At 41.9% G+C, this 18,606-nt stretch overlaps 1 protein-coding gene across 8 annotated transcripts in view; it reads right to left on the reverse strand.

Annotated features, from left to right (window-relative positions):
* Nucleotides 1–18,606, reverse strand: part of CEP128 (centrosomal protein 128) — a 221,780-nt gene that overhangs the window by 148,882 nt on the left and 54,292 nt on the right. For 6 of the 8 annotated variants that reach the window (XR_014547550.1, XM_083611522.1, XM_083611523.1 and 3 more), the window contains exons 13-15: nucleotides 8,319–8,669; nucleotides 4,206–4,856; nucleotides 1,438–1,602 (exon numbers count right to left, since the gene is read on the reverse strand). Coding sequence is in view for 7 of the 8 variants with exons in the window: in XM_083611522.1 (XP_083467648.1) it covers nucleotides 1,438–1,602; nucleotides 4,206–4,856; nucleotides 8,319–8,669 (1,167 nt within the window). In the remaining variant the exon portion in view is untranslated. The remainder of the gene's footprint in view (nucleotides 1–1,437; nucleotides 1,603–4,205; nucleotides 4,857–8,318; nucleotides 8,670–18,606) is intronic. The other 2 variants (XM_083611526.1, XM_083611525.1) reach the window with 1 other exon arrangement.

Consider the following 18,606-nt stretch of genomic DNA (forward strand, 5'->3'; position numbering starts at 1 on the left):
GCAGGACTATTGTAATAACCTGCAGTTTTGTAAGAATGCATATTTAAAGAAGATGAATAAATGAACAAATTAAGTTAATTTGGATATGCAGAAGATATTAAAAATAAATTTAAGGAACCACAGAAAGTGGGGGAAGGAAATCAAGTTTTGAAATGTCAAAATGATTGTAAAATCAGTGAAATGTATAAATCAGAAAAGTATAAATAATTTTAAGGGGGGGAGTGTTGCTATTGCATGCTCCCAAAAGTGTCATTACTGTATGTGACACCACAAATCAGCATGATCACCACCAAGAATGACAGAAGTTCACAAACAATCTGTGCCCAAAATTAATTCATTAAAGGAGAAAATATTAAAATACTCCAGAGTTCCCAACAAAATTCTAACATACACATTCAGGGTGGGGTGAGGTGATGGGACAGAAAACAATATACATTTATTAAATTTGATCATTCACATATCCAAATAGTGGCAGAGTTGGGCCACCAGCCAAAGATGGTGGAAGGCAATCTGCGCTACCAGGGGCACCTGAGCTTTAAGCAACAGCAACAAATCCATAAACACCCCCAAGTTATGTACTAGCTCCTTAAGAGGCAGTGAAACCCCATCCAGAGCAGGCAACCTCCCATCCATCCAGTCTAGAGAATCGCCTACTGACAGTGCCTCAGTATTATCCAGATTGAGCTTCAGTTTAATGGATCTCATCCAGTTCATTACTGAGGCATCTCCAGTTCTACAGCAGATCATCTGTGTTCTAGATTGGGTTCTAAAGCGGTAGGAGTAGATTTCATTTATTTATTCTTGCTTTCCAAGTTGCTTTGGCGAGGTTTGCATTTGTAGCTTAAATTCCTTGCCTGTGACATGCAGCATGTCATCATCTGGATGATAAGGGCTAACCTGCAAATAGCAATTGGTTATAAGGGAATTGATCTTAGTACCGACACTTGGACTAGTTTAAATTCAGGGGCCCTCTTAACCTGCTTAGCTTTGCCAATGAAATCATATAATCTGGTTCCTCCAGACTGTTTCTCAAAGTGCATGGGCTGCTAGATGTTTGAGAAATGTCTGCATGGCATGCTAAAATTACTTATGCATAAAATTACTTATATATATGCATAAAATATGCATAAAATTACTTATATATATATTTGCTGTTTTCCTCATCAGCAAATTGACATCATCTAACATATCAGGACCCAAAACTGTATCATGCCAGGGGCACAGCCACCATTTTGTTGCACATCATTTTTACACAATTTTTTTTAAATAAAATAAAATAAAGATGGGAAAAGAAATACTAAATCAGAACAATCAGGCATAGAGAGACAGAGAGAAGGAAAAGATGGAAAATGAGAGAGATGACATATATAGCAAAAAAGCAGAGAACTGGGTGCTAAAAGGTGGGTCCTAGCCTAGCCTAAAGAAGCTGAACTCTACCTTTTCATCCAGTTCTTGTTTCATCAGCTGGTATTTTCGCCTAAATTTTGAATTTTCTTCTTCCTTCTGGCTTAGCTCCTCCACCAGCTTATCACACTCAATTTTCATCTTTTCTACCTGTCGGCGATGAGCTTTTACCAAATTTCTTTCTTCTACAAGCTCTGCCTGTTGGGAATAAGCAAAACAAAGAACAAAGTTGACCATGCTTATTTAAGTTCCCAACTTCTTGGCCAAACTTTTATGAAACAATTTTAATGAGGGAGGGTTTCATACAGATTTATCTGAAGGAAGCCTCTTACTTGAAATCCACATCACATATCAAATGGCACCATAACTGTTTATCATCAGGTAGCTTTATTGCTATATAATATACGTGTGTATTGACTGTTCTATCTGTTAAGTTCTGTCTTTGACACTTCTGTCTTTCTCCTTCTGCTGAAAATATGGCTGTCCATGTCTCTCCAACATTTTCCCCTGCCACATTAGCCCCAAAGAGTTTTTCTTTACAGTAACCTGATAGTAACTCTGTACACTAACATACGACTGACAAGAAAGCAGATAAGACCCCAAAGGATGTCCATTCTCATGAAGGAGAAGGGATGGAGCTATGCAGAAATGTCAGACGGAAACAAGAGGTAAATAAGAAATAAAGTTCTTGCTTACTAGCAGGTTGGAAAACAGGGTTGGAATAACCTAATATTCTATTATTGATAAATAAAATGGCAGGCAATTACGTTTTCTATTAGTAATCACATATTTATTAATCCAATAGTTAGTTTACATAATCCAGGACAACTGGTGTTTTAATTCTGTTCATGCTGTTCTCTAAAATATCAACTTACAGGATCAAACTACATAACAGAGACTTCTAGCAATAGATATATCCTTCCCAGTCTCTGCAAGCGATCCAGATTGTTTTGCACGGCATTAACAGATTTGACCACATGCTGCTCCTCAGTATAGTTCTTGTGTTGCACAAAAATGTCACTTTGTATTTGCCACCTACTCCATGCCCACTCTCAGCCATTGCTTTAAAAAAATGTCTAGAATGAGATCACACAAGCTATTGGCCAGGTCTGGGCAAAATGCTAAACTACAGTTCGGCGCTAAAAGCATGAGCAGAAAACAGTTGCCACAAACCCCAGACTCATGCGCTGCCCCCTCCTCATGGTTACCTTTTCCTGTAAAGCTTTAAACAAATCAAGAGATCATGCATTATACCGGGTGGGAGCAGGGGAACCATGTGGACAGGGTGCACCCGGCATGAATAGCTCTGGGACCAAAGGACTAGACTGCCAAAGAAAAAGCAACAATGTCCTTCAGCTTCTCTGGGCTTGTCCATGATTCTCTGGAACCTTAAAACAATCACTCTTTGTGGGTGGTTACCTGGAGCTGTGATTAGAATCCAGGAGTTGGACAAAAGGTGGACATAAACTAAAGCACATTCTGCAGACGCAGAACCTCATTTTGCATTTCGAGTGGTTAGGAGGACCTCTAGGAGAAACAGCATTCAATTCATTCAGTGCATCCCAGCATCATCACCAAGGCAAATCTGTATCCTGAACCAGGTAACTGTGATCTTTGGTTACATTACAAAGTAAGAGAGAGGGTAGATCCAGGAGTCCATACAGTGGAAAAGGGGAATTGTCTTTATCCTCCCCCATGATGTATAACCTCCCTTCCGGTTCCCCTAAAAATCACACTGGTCGCTGAGTAAGCAAGTGCCACATTCACTTATTTATGCACCCAATCTACCATTTTATTACATGCACCAGAGTCTTAAGGACGTCAAGTAAATGCCTGTAAGAGAAAGTGTTTCATGTGGCGGCACGTATGGTGTCAACATCCTCTGGCCATTAACAAGTGCACTCAATATTATTTTACAGAGAAGAAATATTTTAGTGAAATGGAGAAAACTAACAAAGCAAGTATCAGAGAACAAGGAGATGCAGGCTGAAGAGACTATTATAACTTTGGTTGTTATTGAAAATGGAAAAAGTAGCTATGGTGGTGTAGAAGATATATTTGGGATGGGCTGTCACTTAAGTTTGTCATTCTATGCCCAGTAGTATAACCACTACTGGAAAAATTAAATTGTTCTGCAACTGGTATGTTCTGGTCTATTCTACGTCTGTATTCCACAGTTTTGCAAGAGAAGAGAATGTGGTATTGAATGTGGTTTGGCTGTGAATATCAGCTTCAATCTGTGTTTTTGGGGTTGGTGGGTTGTTGTTTTTATTTTTTAAAAAACAAGCTTCTAGGAAGGGGAGACAGTACCTAGTGAAATATAAAAAACAATAGGGGTGGCTGGATAAAATTTCCAGAAGTCAAGGGCAGGGCTTTAATGATCTTGGTCTCTTTCTATGATTAGCCAAACCAGAACAAATGATGCAAAGTAGTTAAAAATGCATAATAAATGATGCAAATAGGAACTCTTATATCCCTTGAGCACAAAAACCTTGTAGGAAGGAAGATGTGCATGTAGGAAGACCATTGAAGGCCAGGGATAAACAAAGTCAACCTTTGATACTGGCCAACATACCACATCTATTTGGAATGGGTTATCTCTCTTTTCTCCCCCCCCCCCCCTTTTTTGTTTTATTTTAAAGCTCAAGACTACATATTTCACAAGAATGCAGAATATGTTCAAGGAGCAAATGGCCAATTTTAAATTGGACAGTTCACACTTCCACTACCCTCCACACAAACCCAGGTACATTATCCAAAAGGTGGGGAGAGATATGCAAAGCTGACTAGCCTACAGGTACCTTGAATTTTTCAATGTGACCAGCTGCTTCTTCCTTTTCTTGGCTGAACAGCTTCATAATCTCTTGGACACGTTGGTCATGTTTGGTTTTCACCCGCTGCAACTCTGACTGAAGCTCTGCTAGCTCCTGCTGGTGGACATCTCGCTCCAACTTCAGCTGCTGACTGACTGTAGCCATTTCTTCCTGGCTAGACTCCTGCTGTTTCTTGAGATCCATCAGGGTCTTGCGCATCTCCTTCTTGGATTTCTCGTCGTCTGCCATGCGGCTGGTCAGTTCAGCCCGAATTGCACTCAGGTTTTTTATAACAGCCTGCATCTCCAACAGTTTTCCCTGGTCCTTTTCATGGATCGTGTTAATGGTGGCAAGCTCTTCCTCTAAATGCTGCTTTTCAGTTCTTAGCTGGTTCAGCGTTAGGCCCTGCTGTCGCAGCTCACCCTCTAGTCTCTCTGCAGTTTCTCTGACATCCCTGATTTCTTGTTCAAGAGCCATCTGAACCGATCTGGTTTCTCTGAGCTTCACTTCTTTGCAGTGAAGTTCCTCTTCTTGCTTGGCCCTCTTCTCAAGAACATCACTCAGCTCCTTCTGAAGGTTTTCCACCTGATGCATAGCTGAAAGCAGCTGACTTTTTAAGTCATCCCTTTCCTTATGGACCTGCAATTCAAAAGAGCAGTAGAGAACTGGAAAAAAGTATCAAGAGACACGTGGACTTCTACTACAGCATGAGGGACACAATTTTTTATCAGCCCAAAAGCTGCATTCCCTTCACAGGCAACCTTGCAGGGGCCACATGTAAGTGGAGACTAGGGCCAGATGTAAAAGTAGGTAGAGTAACAAAGGGGATTCTTACCTTTCTACAACAAGTATATTCCAGCCATGGACAAGTCTGAGGTTTCTACACACCCACACATTTCTCCATCAATGGCATTATAGGGCAGAATAGAGCTGATGAGGGGTGTGGCCTGGAAGAGGGGGTGTGGCCTGGAAAGAGTTACAGGGGCTGAACAGTGTCCTACGGAGCCACATTTGGCCCTGGAGCCTGAGGCTCCCCACCCCTATACCATAGGGGGGAAGTGGCCCAGACCAGCACTGTGGAGAAAGAAGACCACCACAACAAAGAGAAGAACACCAGTGTCCTTTCCCATAAATTTAAGCAGCAGCTGAATTTTGCCACTGTCTGAAAACCTCTTTACTAATGGAAGCATGTCACAACCAAACTATGAAAAGGAGAAGAAACACTATAAAGTGGTATGGAATCCAAGAGGTATGCTGGTAATGAAAAGAGGGGTATGGCTCCCCTTTTATATGATATCATTTACAAGTCATGCTTGGAACTTGAAGGGCAGGCATAAACCCCTAAAATAAGCACCGTACATAAAGCTGTACAGTTATCCACTCCCCATTATTCATATTATGGTTCAAGATAACCTATTTGTATACAAACATATGCAAATATATACATATAACACAGTGCAACTGCCCAGATTTTTAACCACCCATATCTGGTGTGGTTTCTTTTTTTTTAAAAAAAAGGTGTTTTGCTTGTGTAATTGTATTTACTTGTTTATTACTGCTTACTTTACTGATTTTGAGAGAGTTATGTGGTGCCTTGCTGTCAGAAGTCACCCAAAGTAAAGAACAGTAAATGATCATAATATCCATTAGGAAGAGTAATAGCAGAACAAAATACAACCTGTTCTGATGGTTTTTAAAGTTGATTTTATTCCTTTAACTATTGTTTACCACTTTTAATATTATGACAAACAGATAAAGCAATATTACATTTAAATGCATAAATATTTTATCCCTCCCTTGAACCCACTCCTTCACAACACCTTGCATTACAGGCCGCTGCTTAAACTTGGGTTGAAGTCAAAGGCTCACTTCTGTCTCTCCAACCTTCTTTCCTGCCACTGCCTTTCTCTCCAATCCTTAACATTCCTGCAATTCAACTGACTCCCCCCACTGTGGTTACAATCACTGTCGTTATTCTAGATAGACCCTTCCCTCTCAGAACTCTCAGTTATTTCAGGTTACAGGCTTTCTCTGTACCTTAGACAGGCAGCTTTTAAATCCCAGCAAAGGGAATGTGCTTTGACTGGGTACAAAAGAAGTGACTGAGTAATTATAAAGCAGAGATGCAATGAAGTCCACCTACTTGTCACACTTGGCCTGAGCCTCTTGGGGACACAAAACAGCCTTTCCCTGTCAAAACTGTGTCTCGTATGTTGGTTGCTTATTTTCAAATTGCAGTGAAATGTTTAATTATTGCTTAGAATCTCCAGTCTCCCAATGGCCATCTGCCGCAACTATCCTCCTTTTATGTTTTTACCTTGAGGGTGGAAGGACTAATCTACTATTTTTCACACTGCTAATTTTCCTCCCACGTGTATTATCGCATCAAAAATTGTGCTTCCTCTTTCAGCCTTCGGACGTTACTACTGCCTCTGGACATCATTCAAGAACATTTAATTGAAATGTTCATTGCTATTTTAAATGCTAGCTTTTCAGCAGATTACCCACCCCCCCCCCAAAAAAAAAAATTAAAAAAATTTCAAAAAAAATATAGCCTGCTGTACAAAAGAGAAAAGTATTATCGCAGAGCTCTTAGCCTGTAAGCACAGCCACCTTGGACTGTTAATCAAACACAGTGAAACAAGAAAAGGGGATTCCCAAACAATCCCAGTTATAACATTTGAATTCACTGTTCTGAGAAGGAGAAAAAGACCTGGAAATGCTGTTTTGCCACTGTGAAAGCTTGCTCTTACTGTTTTGAAGAAGCAAATCAAAGCCTTTGAGAACTGTCAACTTATTCTCTAAAACCTTATTAGTCAGATGAGTGAGCAAACCCTTATCTGTCAGTTCAAATAACTTCTATTAGCAAAGTTCCACACTTTATCTGGCAAAATGCTTGCAGTGCATACATCACCATTTCCTGAAGCAAATACACAAAGGGGCTTGCGGGATTCCTGGAAGCATTGGGCTTGCCACTGTTGAAAACATGGTATTATTAGACCTTTAAGAAGAGCCCTGCTGGATTCTGGAAGGGACCAAAGTGTAGCAGAGATACAACTGAGTATACACATCTCCAAACATCCATATACCTGCGACTAGGGACCAAGTTGGTTTCCAAGTTACATGAGCAGAGAGTGTGAATGGTTTGAGTACTGTACACATATCTGTCCACACCTTGCAGCAGCATGCTGGCTATCTGCCATGCATGGTCGTAGAGCAGGGGGGAGGATCTTCAGACCCAGGGAGCGAATGCATTCCTCCAAAGACTGCACCTCTTACCAGCTCTACTCCACACCCTCTTTGGTTGCTTTTGCCTGGCTGGAATATATCCTGAATTGTAGTAACCTGGATGGTGGGTTGTAGAAACCTCTGACTTTTACATGGCTGGAATATAGCCTGCTGTACAAAAGGGAAAAGTCACATCTGTTTCTCCACATACTTTGGTCATGTCCCTCTGGGCATGCCTACTGTTGCCTCTGGTGCCACTTAACACTGGGACGCAAGTCCTCAAAATCTGTCCACAATGAAATGTAGCCCAAAGGCTGGTAACATCCTCCCTCCCCTGCTTTAAAGCAACCAAGACCAAAGACTGAATACATTTATTTGGACGACTAAAACTGGGCAAATTTCTTCTAAAAAATCAGGTGGTGATTTTTTGCCTTACATTTCTAGAATTTCTGTTATGCCTTACATTTCTAGAAGTCACCATATCAAAGCCAGATTTGATCATTTGTAAGCTTACATTACACAGATCAAAAATTTGATCAGGCACCAAATTTTCTATTAAAAATGTTGATGTCATGCCAACCACAACAGGATGACACTATTTCCATCTCACTTGTGAAGATGTTCCAGTAAGATGGATCAGATCAAAAGGTCCATTGTATTAATTACAAGCTACATATATCTGCCTACTGAACGTCATCTCTTCTCCCTCCTCCTCCATAAAGCCCACCACTAACAGAATATGTTTTTTCTTACAGTGTGATATATTATACCTACTTATTTTCAAGAGTCTTAAAATTCACTGGGGGAAAGTAGTTCCCAGAACGGTTGGCTTCAAGAAAAAATGAAATAACTGAAAGGAAAAAAATCCCATACCAGATTGTTCTTCTCCATCAGCTGGTTGTGAAGTTGAGTCTGCTTCTCTCTTTCATGTTCCAGTTTCTTACACTTTAGCTTCCAATGTCTAATAGTTTCCTGAGCTTTCAGTTTTAACTCCTCCCTCTTCTTCTCATTCTCTAGCCTGAGTACTTCAGATTGTCTGAATTCAGCTAGGTACCTCTCTGCCTCCTTAGTCGACTCTTCCAGTTGCTGAGCCAGCTCACTAACTTGGAGTTCTGCAGCTCTGCACTCATTTTCACAGATCTTGTAGCTGCTCTGTATCTCCTTCAGCTGGCTCAGCATCCTTTGCTGCTGGGTCTCCCTCTTTTCCAAGTCGGAGGTTAAAACCTAGAAATCATCACAATATATTAACACATTTTTTTTCTTGGGGAACAGAGACATACATGCACATTTAACAATTTCCAGAGGGGCAGCCATGTTTGCCTGTGGCAGCAAGACTTGAGGTACTAGCAATTTTTTTATGGCGCAAGCCAGAGGTGGGGGAATAATAATAATAATAATAATAATAATAATAATAATAATAATAATAATAATAATAATAATAATAATAATTTATTTATACCCCGCCCATCTGGCTGGGCCTCCCCAGCCACTCTGGGCGGCTTCCATAGAAACAAAAAATACAGTAAAATATCACACGTTAAAAACTTCCCTGAACAGGGCTGCCTTAAGATGTCTTCTGAATGTCAGGTAGTTGTTTATCGCTTTGACATCTGCTGGAAGGGCGTTCCACAGGGCAGGCGCCACTACCGAGAAGGCCCTCTGCCTGGTTCCCTGTAGCTTTGCTTCTCGCAATGAGGGAACCGCCAGAAGGCCCTCGGCGCTGGACCTCAGCGTCTGGGCAGAATGATGGGGGTGGAGACGCTCCTTCAGGTATACTGGACCGAGGCCGTTTAGGGCTTTAAAGGTCAGCACCAACACTTTGAATTGTGTTCGGAAACGTACTGGGAGCCAATGTAGGTCTTTCAAGACCGGTGTTATATGGTCTCGGCGGCCGCCCCCAGTCACCAGTCTAGCTGACGCATTCTGGATTAGATTCTGGGGGAATCTATGCCTTCAAGATGTTGCTGGACTACAACCTTATACCAACCCTGACCATTGCTCACGCCAGGTTAGGCTGAAGGGAGTTGGAGTTCAGGAACATCTGGGAAGGTCACAGGTTCCCCATTCCCAGATTAAGTTTTTGCAGACTAGAGTTCAATTATCATGAGAAGAACAAAGTGTCATACTACGTTGGCAAGCATATAGAATCACATATAGAGTATGTGTTGGGGGGTGGGACAGAGAGAGGAATGAAGTTACAAGGACACGAATTGCAGAGAGAGAGGGAGAGAGAGAGAGAGAGAGAGAGAGAGAGAGAGAGAGAGGAGCAGACGGTGATAATTTTGTAAAACAAAACAGGTACAGTGACTAATTATCAGTTAATAAATTTGTATCCCACTTTTTGGGAGAAGATGCCTCACAAAGAAGGTACAAAGTACAAAATGCAGCAATCACCAAAAACAATACACAAACACAATACAACGGTCTTAATATCCTAAAAATACTGACAATTGACAAGACAGTGTTGGTAAATTATACAAAATGTATTGTTTTAACTTTTGGGCCCCTGGGCTCCTTTGGGAGGAAGAGAAGACAGAAATTTAATTTGACGACGACATGCCAACACTGGTAAGCTAATTAATATATGTAGTACAAAAAAAAACCCCTTTAACCTCAATTCAAACCACAGGAGACAGAAATAAAAATTCTGTTGGACTGTAGTTTGGTAATTTCACGAGGGAGTCGTTACTCCAGAATCAAAAGCCTTCAAATGCAAGCAGAGCAACAGCAACCATTTTCCAGCTCCCCACAGATGTGCCTGTTCAAGAGACACGTCCTTGCTACTGCCAATGAAATAATGGATTTGAACTGCCCTATGTTCTCACCCATGAAACGATGGCAGCAAGCTTTACAGCCAACTTTGAAAACAGACGTCCCCACTGTCCCACAAGACCAGTAAGCACACACGCACACACACACACACACACACACACACACACACAAGAAGAGCAGAAGGCACACATATACCCAATGTGAAAAATTATGTCCTGCCAAATGATATGTCCTTGTTCTATGGAACAGTAGATTTTAAATCCTTTTATATCACCACTCTTTCCACATCCATTTTTATTTTACTGTCAGGGAACACACACATAGAATCATAGAATCATAGAGTTGGAAGAGACCACAAGGGCCATCGAGTCCAACCCCCTGCCAAGCAGGAAACACCATCAGAGCACTCCTGACATATGGTTGTCAAGCCTCTGCTTAAAGACCTCCAAAGAAGGAGACTCCACCACACTCCTTGGCAGCAAATTCCACTGTCAAAAAGCTCTTACTGTCAGGAAGTTCTTCCTAATGTTTAGGTGGAATCTTCTTTCTTGTAGTTTGGAACCATTGCTCCGTGTCCGCTTCTCTGGAGCAGCAGAAAACAACCTTTCTCCCTCCTCTATGTGACATCCTTTTATATATTTGAACATGGCTATCATATCACCCCTTAACCTCCTCTTCTCCAGGCTAAACATGCCCAGCTCCCTTAGCCGTTCCTCATAAGGCATCGTTTCCAGGCCTTTGACCATTTTGGTTGCCCTCCTCTGGACACGTTCCAGTTTGTCAGTGTCCTTCTTGAACTGTGGTGCCCAGAATTGGACACAGTACTCCAGGTGAGGTCTGACCAGAGCAGAATACAGTGGCACTATTACTTCCCTTGATCTAGATGCTATACTCCTATTGATGCAGCCCAGAATTGCATTGGCTTTTTTAGCTGCCGCGTCACACTGTTGGCTCATGTCAAGTTTGTGGTCAACCAAGGCTCCTAGATCCTTTTCACATGTACTGCTCTCAAGCCAGGTGTCACCCATCTTGTATTTGTGCCTCTCATTTTTTTTGCCCAAGTGCAATACTTTACATTTCTCCCTGTTAAAATTCATCTTGTTTGTTTTGGCCCAGTTCTCTAATCTGTCAAGGTCGTTTTGAAGTGTGGTCCTGTCCTCTGGGGTGTTAGCCACCCCTCCCAGTTTGGTGTCATCTGCAAATTTGATCAGGATGCCCTTGAGTCCATCATCCAAGTCGTTGATAAAGATGTTGAATAAGACCGGGCCCAAGACAGAACCCTGTGGCACCCCACTAGTCACTCTTCTCCAGGATGAAGAGGAACCATTGATGAGCACCCTTTGGGTTCGGTCAGTCAGCCAGTTACAAATCCACTGAGTGGTAGCATAGTCAAGACCACATTTTACCAGTTTCTTTACAAGAATATCATGGGGCACCTTGTCAAATGCCTTGCTGAAATCAAGGTAGGCTACATCCACTGCGTTCCCTTCATCTACCAGGCTTGTAATTCTGTCAAAAAATGAGATCAGGTTAGTCTGACATGCCAAAGAACCCTCTGCATATTGCAGACCATTCTGTAAAGGTACTAGGACAGTGGTTTGCAAACTCCACCCCACCCCACCCCACGGACCCCTTGAAAATTGCTGACGGTCTTGGCAGACCACTTCATGACTTTTCTTTCTGTTGCAGCAATGGCAATGCGATCTGCTAGATGTTGTATGATTTTTCCATTGTGTTTTATTGCTTGTTTCTTCTTCTTCTTCTATTGCATTTTACTGCACTACAAACCGCATTCTATAAAATTCAAATTGCAATACAATAAAATGCAATATAAGAAATAAAAAGAATCAATAAAAATTCAATTAAGTATCAGCATGAATATTTAATATGGGCATGCTGCTGGCCACCTGAATTAAGTGTGCAGATTATGGGTGGTCCACGGACCACAGTTTGGGAACCTCTGCTCTAGGAGGCACACAGAGTTCATGTGGCCTGCTGGCTAAGCTTCTCGGGCCATGCTAATGGAAAGCATGGCCAAGACCACACCAATCACTCTCCAAAGCAGAGCATGGCAGTGGCAGGCAAACACTCAAAGCACTCAAAAAGCAAAAACAAGCCATGTTGATTCATAAAGGGGGGAAAACTCAAAATCCACTGTCAGGTAACACCTTTCATTAGGACCAACTCACAAAATATTGAGTTATCACTGGGGATTGTTCTGCCATTATTTATCTCCCCACCGAAAAGACCCTTGTCAGGTTCAACACGGTTTGGAACACCACCACTACAGGACCACTGCCGAATCTTCCCAACAAATTATTCATAGTTAACAATTTTTTAAGCTAAGTTTTGTTCTTTGCCTTTTCTCGCAAAATATATTCAAGCTTTTCAGCTGGCAAGAGACTTGAACAATTTCAGCCCTAGCCATTAAAGAACAACGTTATACACAAATGGAAACAAGAGTATTGGCACTACGGTCGTTAGTTTAAACTGGTTTTTTTATAAAAAAATAGACATTTTCTAATGTGTTGGAGGCATCATATTCTTTCTTTTAGACCTTCAGGCGTTATAGATAACCTTTCTTGCTCAGCTACCTAATAAGTGATGTTTTATATGCTCTGATGAGTTCAATTCCAATGGAAGATTTGTATTAATTAAACATAATCTCCAAGGGCTATAGATTCAAATTCTGAACCTGACAAGTGTGAGAGGATACAGACAAAAACCATCTGAAATCATTACATTTAGCCTTCCATAAATTTTGTTAAAATGTCTCACCTTCAAACTTCAGTGCTAGATTATTTTCCTTACAACAGCTGTAATTGTTTCCCTTCCGATGATAAAATCCCTATCCTAAATAATGGCATCTTCGGCCTTTCTGGGTCATTAAAAGTAATTATTTCTCCACAAAGCCTATGAGAAAAGATCTTGTACCTACCACTGTAGTTTCCATGTAGTAGTTAATGAAGCAAGATTCTAAGCTTAGGCAAAGCAGAGAAAATAATTGAGATAAATTATCATGTTAAAAAACACTGAGCAGTATTTCATCAGCAGTTAATATTTTCTACTCCCCACCCCTGATCAAACTTTTAATTAGAATATTTGCTTTAAAATACACAGGTACATAATTATTTCCTAGTCACCAACTATACAACTGATTGGTAGCAGGACAGACCTGATCTACACTCTAAAATATATATGCAAAACATGTACTCATATATTTTGCAATTCTGAAACTAAACATAGCTAATAAGGAGAAATAAATCTTCCTTGCTTTGCTTATTATTAAGTAAGAAGTTTATACTTGGGGGCTTTTAGCACAGTAGTAGAACTTCCCCTCTTTATACTCCTCTTTATACTCAGAGCAATTTATCATCATGGAAGAACTACCTTTCTTCAGTATTAATTTCTGGCACTATGCAGATGCATTGGTAGCTATGGGCCATAGTAGAATACCAAATGTGCTCAAGCCCATAGATCTCACAAGGCTTGAATGCATAGTTGTGGCTTGCACGTCTTCCCTCAGGGTAGTACTCCTGTTGCAGGGATATCAGCTTGGAGTGAAGGCCTTGGAGGAAGGCTCTGGGGCAGCTTTCGAGGCAGTGCGGGAACTGCGGAAACACACATACGCAGTGTGGTGCGGCTATTGGGTTACAAATAGAATACCTTACAAACCACACTGGATAACAAGAAACATGCATGTCAGCATCAGCTGGGACTGGTGTTTCCTGGTTTGTGCAGTGGTGCCCTCTGTGGTGACACCCTGAAGACTGTAGATGAAGAACAAGGAGCAGAATTGTCTTCACAGGTCCCAACAGGTTTCCACCTTCCTGGTAGTCCATTGGCTCCTCCAGACCTGACAAAGCTACAAATGCTGGATCTTTGCCAGGGCAACAACCAGCCTTTGGCCTTAGCTGTATGGCTTTCTAATTATCTGATGGTCAACCAGCCTACCTACGCTTTGGTCTTCCTGCTCAACAGCTTCCTTTCAACCTTCTATCATCCTGGACCGCATGACAGCCCTTGCCCCATTCCAGCCAGCCTCCTTTGCCTTGCCTTATCCTAGCCTTGGACCCCGACTCTCCTGTACGTCTTGCTTCCTAAATCTTGCTTCCTAAATCTGTCAAGGCATGCCTATGGAATCAACCCTGGTGCTTCACCCCAACCAAATCCAGCCCTACCATGATTCATTTTCAGCCCTCTGTGTGCTGCTCCATAGAGCCCAGTGTAGAAATAATTATAGGTGCTGAAATCTGTCCTATGTTAGGTTTTATGCATCCCAAAGGGCCTGTTATACTTAAAATTGACTTCTATTGCTGTAACTGGCATGCTCATGTTTGCTGCCAACTTCACCATCTCTGATTTATTCAATATCATTTTAAGTGTTTGATGGCAACTAACCAATAAAATGCATATTTAGAATCCAATAACTCCAGCTGTAAAATTTAGAATACTTTGTTTTTCTTCCCTGGGATGTTTTTTTCCAAATGAATTCAGTCCGGTTTTGTGTTTCTGTACAACTTATCATACAATATACAAACCACAGGGCTGGAATATTCAGCAATGTTGTTGGAAATATATCTGGTGCCTGCAGTTACCCCCAAAAGCAACACAATCCACTAATTACTGCTGTTTGTATTCCAACTCCAAAAAAGGTTTTAAATTGTTAAAAAGTATTTTAAGGTTAAGAAAATTCATATTCTATTCCAAAACTAAAAGGTTTTAAGGCTGAAAAACAGATTCTTACATGCCAACCCAACGCTGCCACACACATGTATGGCAGTTTTCACAGCAAAACTGTCAACACAATCTTAAGCCTGACATAACTGGAATAGATTTTATAGGCAAAAGTAATCATTTTCTGAATAGCAGTTTTTAAAAATGTATTTTTATCCCATTTATACCCCTGAATATCATTTGCTGGGAAAACAACAGTGCAGGAAAGGACAGTTGCCTCCATGTCTTGCTTGTGGGCTTCCAATAAGCATCTGGTTGGCCCCTGTGGGAAGCAGGATGTTGGACTAAATAGGCCTTTAGGCAGACTCAGCAGGGCTCTCTTTTTATACTCCCGCTTTATCTAATAGCTCAATGCAGCTGACATGAAACAAAACAGTGCAACCGCTTTGAAGGAAAGATATTGTAATACATAGGAACACCTGGTCTTAAATCAGACCTTTGCCCACCTGGTTTGGTACTGCTCTACAACTGATTGGGCTCTTTAAGGTCTCAGGCAAGGGTCTATTTTAGCTAAAGAGGATAGGCTGCATATGCCCTACCACTGTGATATGATGCTTCCCCAATAAAGATGCAGCCATCCTATTTCCTCCTGGCAGGGCAAGAGTGCAGCAACTTTTCCCTTCATGGGAGAGCCTACTAATAATTTAGCACTTAAGGATGCAGTCTTGAACTACCACGCTAAGTTCAAGATGGTGGTACTGGAGTGCTATACAGCTTGGGACCAGGATACTGAAAAGATTGCCTCACCCCTTATACACCCAATCGATCACTGCACTCTGCAGAAGAGGTCTCATATGGATGCCATCTTATCAGAAGGTCCATTCCTTACAATACAGGAAACGGGCCTTTGTGTGGTTGCACCTAGCCTTTAACATTAGGCGCTGCCTCTGTTGTCTTTTCAGCACCTACCAAAGACCTTCCTCGTTCAGCAGCCACACTTCTAAACAGGGGGCGTTCAATAAGGCACTGTCTCACGTCAGTCCATAACACATATCACCCAATGATGGACTGGCAGTCCAGGACTGCAAATAAGAGTCTCCTCCAAAGATCCCAAAGTATGGGCAAGATGATATAGGAAGTGACAATCCCATTTCTCTGGATCTAACCAAATGTATTTACTGTACTTTCCCTAAATATCCATTCAAGTAATCAAAAATCAAGTTAAAACACATACCAGATAAGCCTTTACATCTGACAAGTGACTAGTGTATGTACAGAGGATGCAGTTACTAAAATTAACCCCAGCATCTTCTATAACTTCATTTGAAGTCTATTAAGTCCATTCTAAATTATACTGTAGGTATTTCACACAGTAAGTGGTTAACCTGTCTTGGGACATTCTAATTTCAGATTTACTCAGCCAATAAATTTAAATGTGTTACATTGTGTCCTCATTTCCCTAATGAAATTTTAACTTTTATTACAATATTTGACTGTTGCTGCACTGTGAACTGCTTTTCAAATTATGAAAAGAGACTAGAACTTTGACGGTTACTCTTTCATTACCGAATTAAAAATATATATAGTTCCCTATTATGCTGTTTGTCAGACTGCAGCTAAAAATATACCCAATCTGAAGTAAAATCCATGAGGCACAGTACATTATGGAATGAAAATCTCACCTCCGGGCATTCCTACGTGCCTGCACAAATAGCAGCTTTCACCACAGATCCCAATGTACAAATTTATGTCATACAATTTTATTCTCACAACACTGCAGAGGCTGGTTAAACTGAGTGGTCACCTACTGAGATTCATGGTTGAGGAGGAATCTGAACTTGGGTCTCCCCGGTCATAGTTTCAACATTCAAGGCATAACTATCAGTGTTTTGAACAAAGGCAAATTTATAGGACTCCTCCAGGGCTTTCTTCTCTGACTCCATCTACATCTTGTTGTTGTTTAGTCGTTCAGTCGTGTCCGACTCTTCGTGACCCCATGGACCAGAGCACGCCAGGCACTCCTGTCTTCCACTGCATCCCACAGTTTGGGCAAAGTCATGTTAGTAGCTTTGAGAACACTGTCCAACCATCTCGTCCGCTGTCGTCCCGTTCTCCTTGTGCCCTCAATCTTTCCCAACATCAAGGTCTTTTCCAGGGAGTCTTCTCTTCTCATGAGGTGGCCAAAGTACTGGAGCCTCAGCTTCAGGATCTGTCCTTCCAGTGAGCACTCAGGGCTGATTTCCTTCAGAATGGAGAGGTCTGATCTTCTTGCAGTCCATGGGACTCTCAAGAGTCTCCTCCAGCACCATAATTCAAAAGCATCAATTCTTTGGCAATCAGCCTTCTTTATGGTCCAGCTCTCACTTCCATACATCACTACTGGGAAAACCATAGCTTTAACTATATGGACCTTTGTCGGCAAGGTGATGTCTCTCCTTTTTAAGATGCTGTCTAAGTTTGTCATCGCTTTTCTCCCAAGAAGCAGGCATCTTTTAACTTCGTGACTGCTATCACCCACATCTTAGTCACTGGTTAAGAAAAGGAGGACGCATCCTCAAAATCACCCTCTTACTAAATATTATCATTAACAAGATCTGTGTGTAGGAGACGCAGATAGGAATACTGTGGTAAAACCACAGTCATACAATCACGGCGGTACTACTATTGTGACATGATTCAATGAAGCAACTACCATCACTACTGCTGCAACAACTGGCTAGGCATGACAGAGCTGGCCTCCCAATGGCTGAAACTTAATGGCCTGGTTCGCGTGTCACTCTAAACCACAGTTAAACTCAACTATAGAAGCTACCAGCATGCGTTTGACCCAACTGCGGGAGGCAGTGGAAGACAGGAGTGCCTGGCGTGCTCTGGTCCATGGGGTCACGAAGAGTCGGACACGACTAAACGACTAAACAACAACAACAACATGGTTTAAAGGTGAACACACAGCACTTCTGGGTTAGCGCCATCGGTAATGGTGGAATTCCTCTGACTAGGAGGAATTTGCTCTGTGGGAACTGGGTCTGGCCGTCACGGCGAAGGCGGAGACCCCTCAAAAATCACAGGCGGGTGAAGCCTGTGAACGTGGGATTCGGCGGGCACCTTCTGCGCCTCCCCTACTCGCGGGGAAACCCGATTTCGGGGCTCCGGAGCGAAGTGGGGTGAGTGGCGCGATGCTGTGAATCGACTGCTTTTTCCACGGAGCGAAGCCGCACAGCCGAAAATATTAACTACTGATGAAATACTGTGGACAATTTGATTCTAAAAGCAACTACCCGTGAGTAGAATAAATTGGAAGTTTTTAAAGGAAAAAAAAGACCTAATTTGGTACTGAAGCGGGGAGGCTCAAACAGGAAGTCCGCCTTCCGCTTTTGTAAATAGATCAAAGCAAAGAGCCTGCAAGCTAAAGTCTTGGAAAGTGGATCGGAAAGGACTAATTTTCCAACACTAAAAAATAGTGAAACCCCTCCCCCCTTGGAAGCAGGAGAAGAGGGGGGGAAGTTTGGACCATATATACCTGCAAGAGAGAGGGAAGGAAGCTAAAATTTCACCGCTCAGAACCTGGGAACGGGCTGCCAATAGGACAATAAGACTGCCGTACTTTGAAATGTGCATTGACTGTGAATAGACCATCCGCTGACAGCTAGTTGAGTAAGAGAGATACATTGTTTTCAGCTGTCCCCTTTTGATCTTAAAAAGGAGGAAAAGT

Source organism: Podarcis filfolensis (genome assembly GCF_964270895.1).
Source record: "Podarcis filfolensis genome assembly, chromosome: 1".
NCBI lineage: Eukaryota > Metazoa > Chordata > Lepidosauria > Squamata > Lacertidae > Podarcis > Podarcis filfolensis.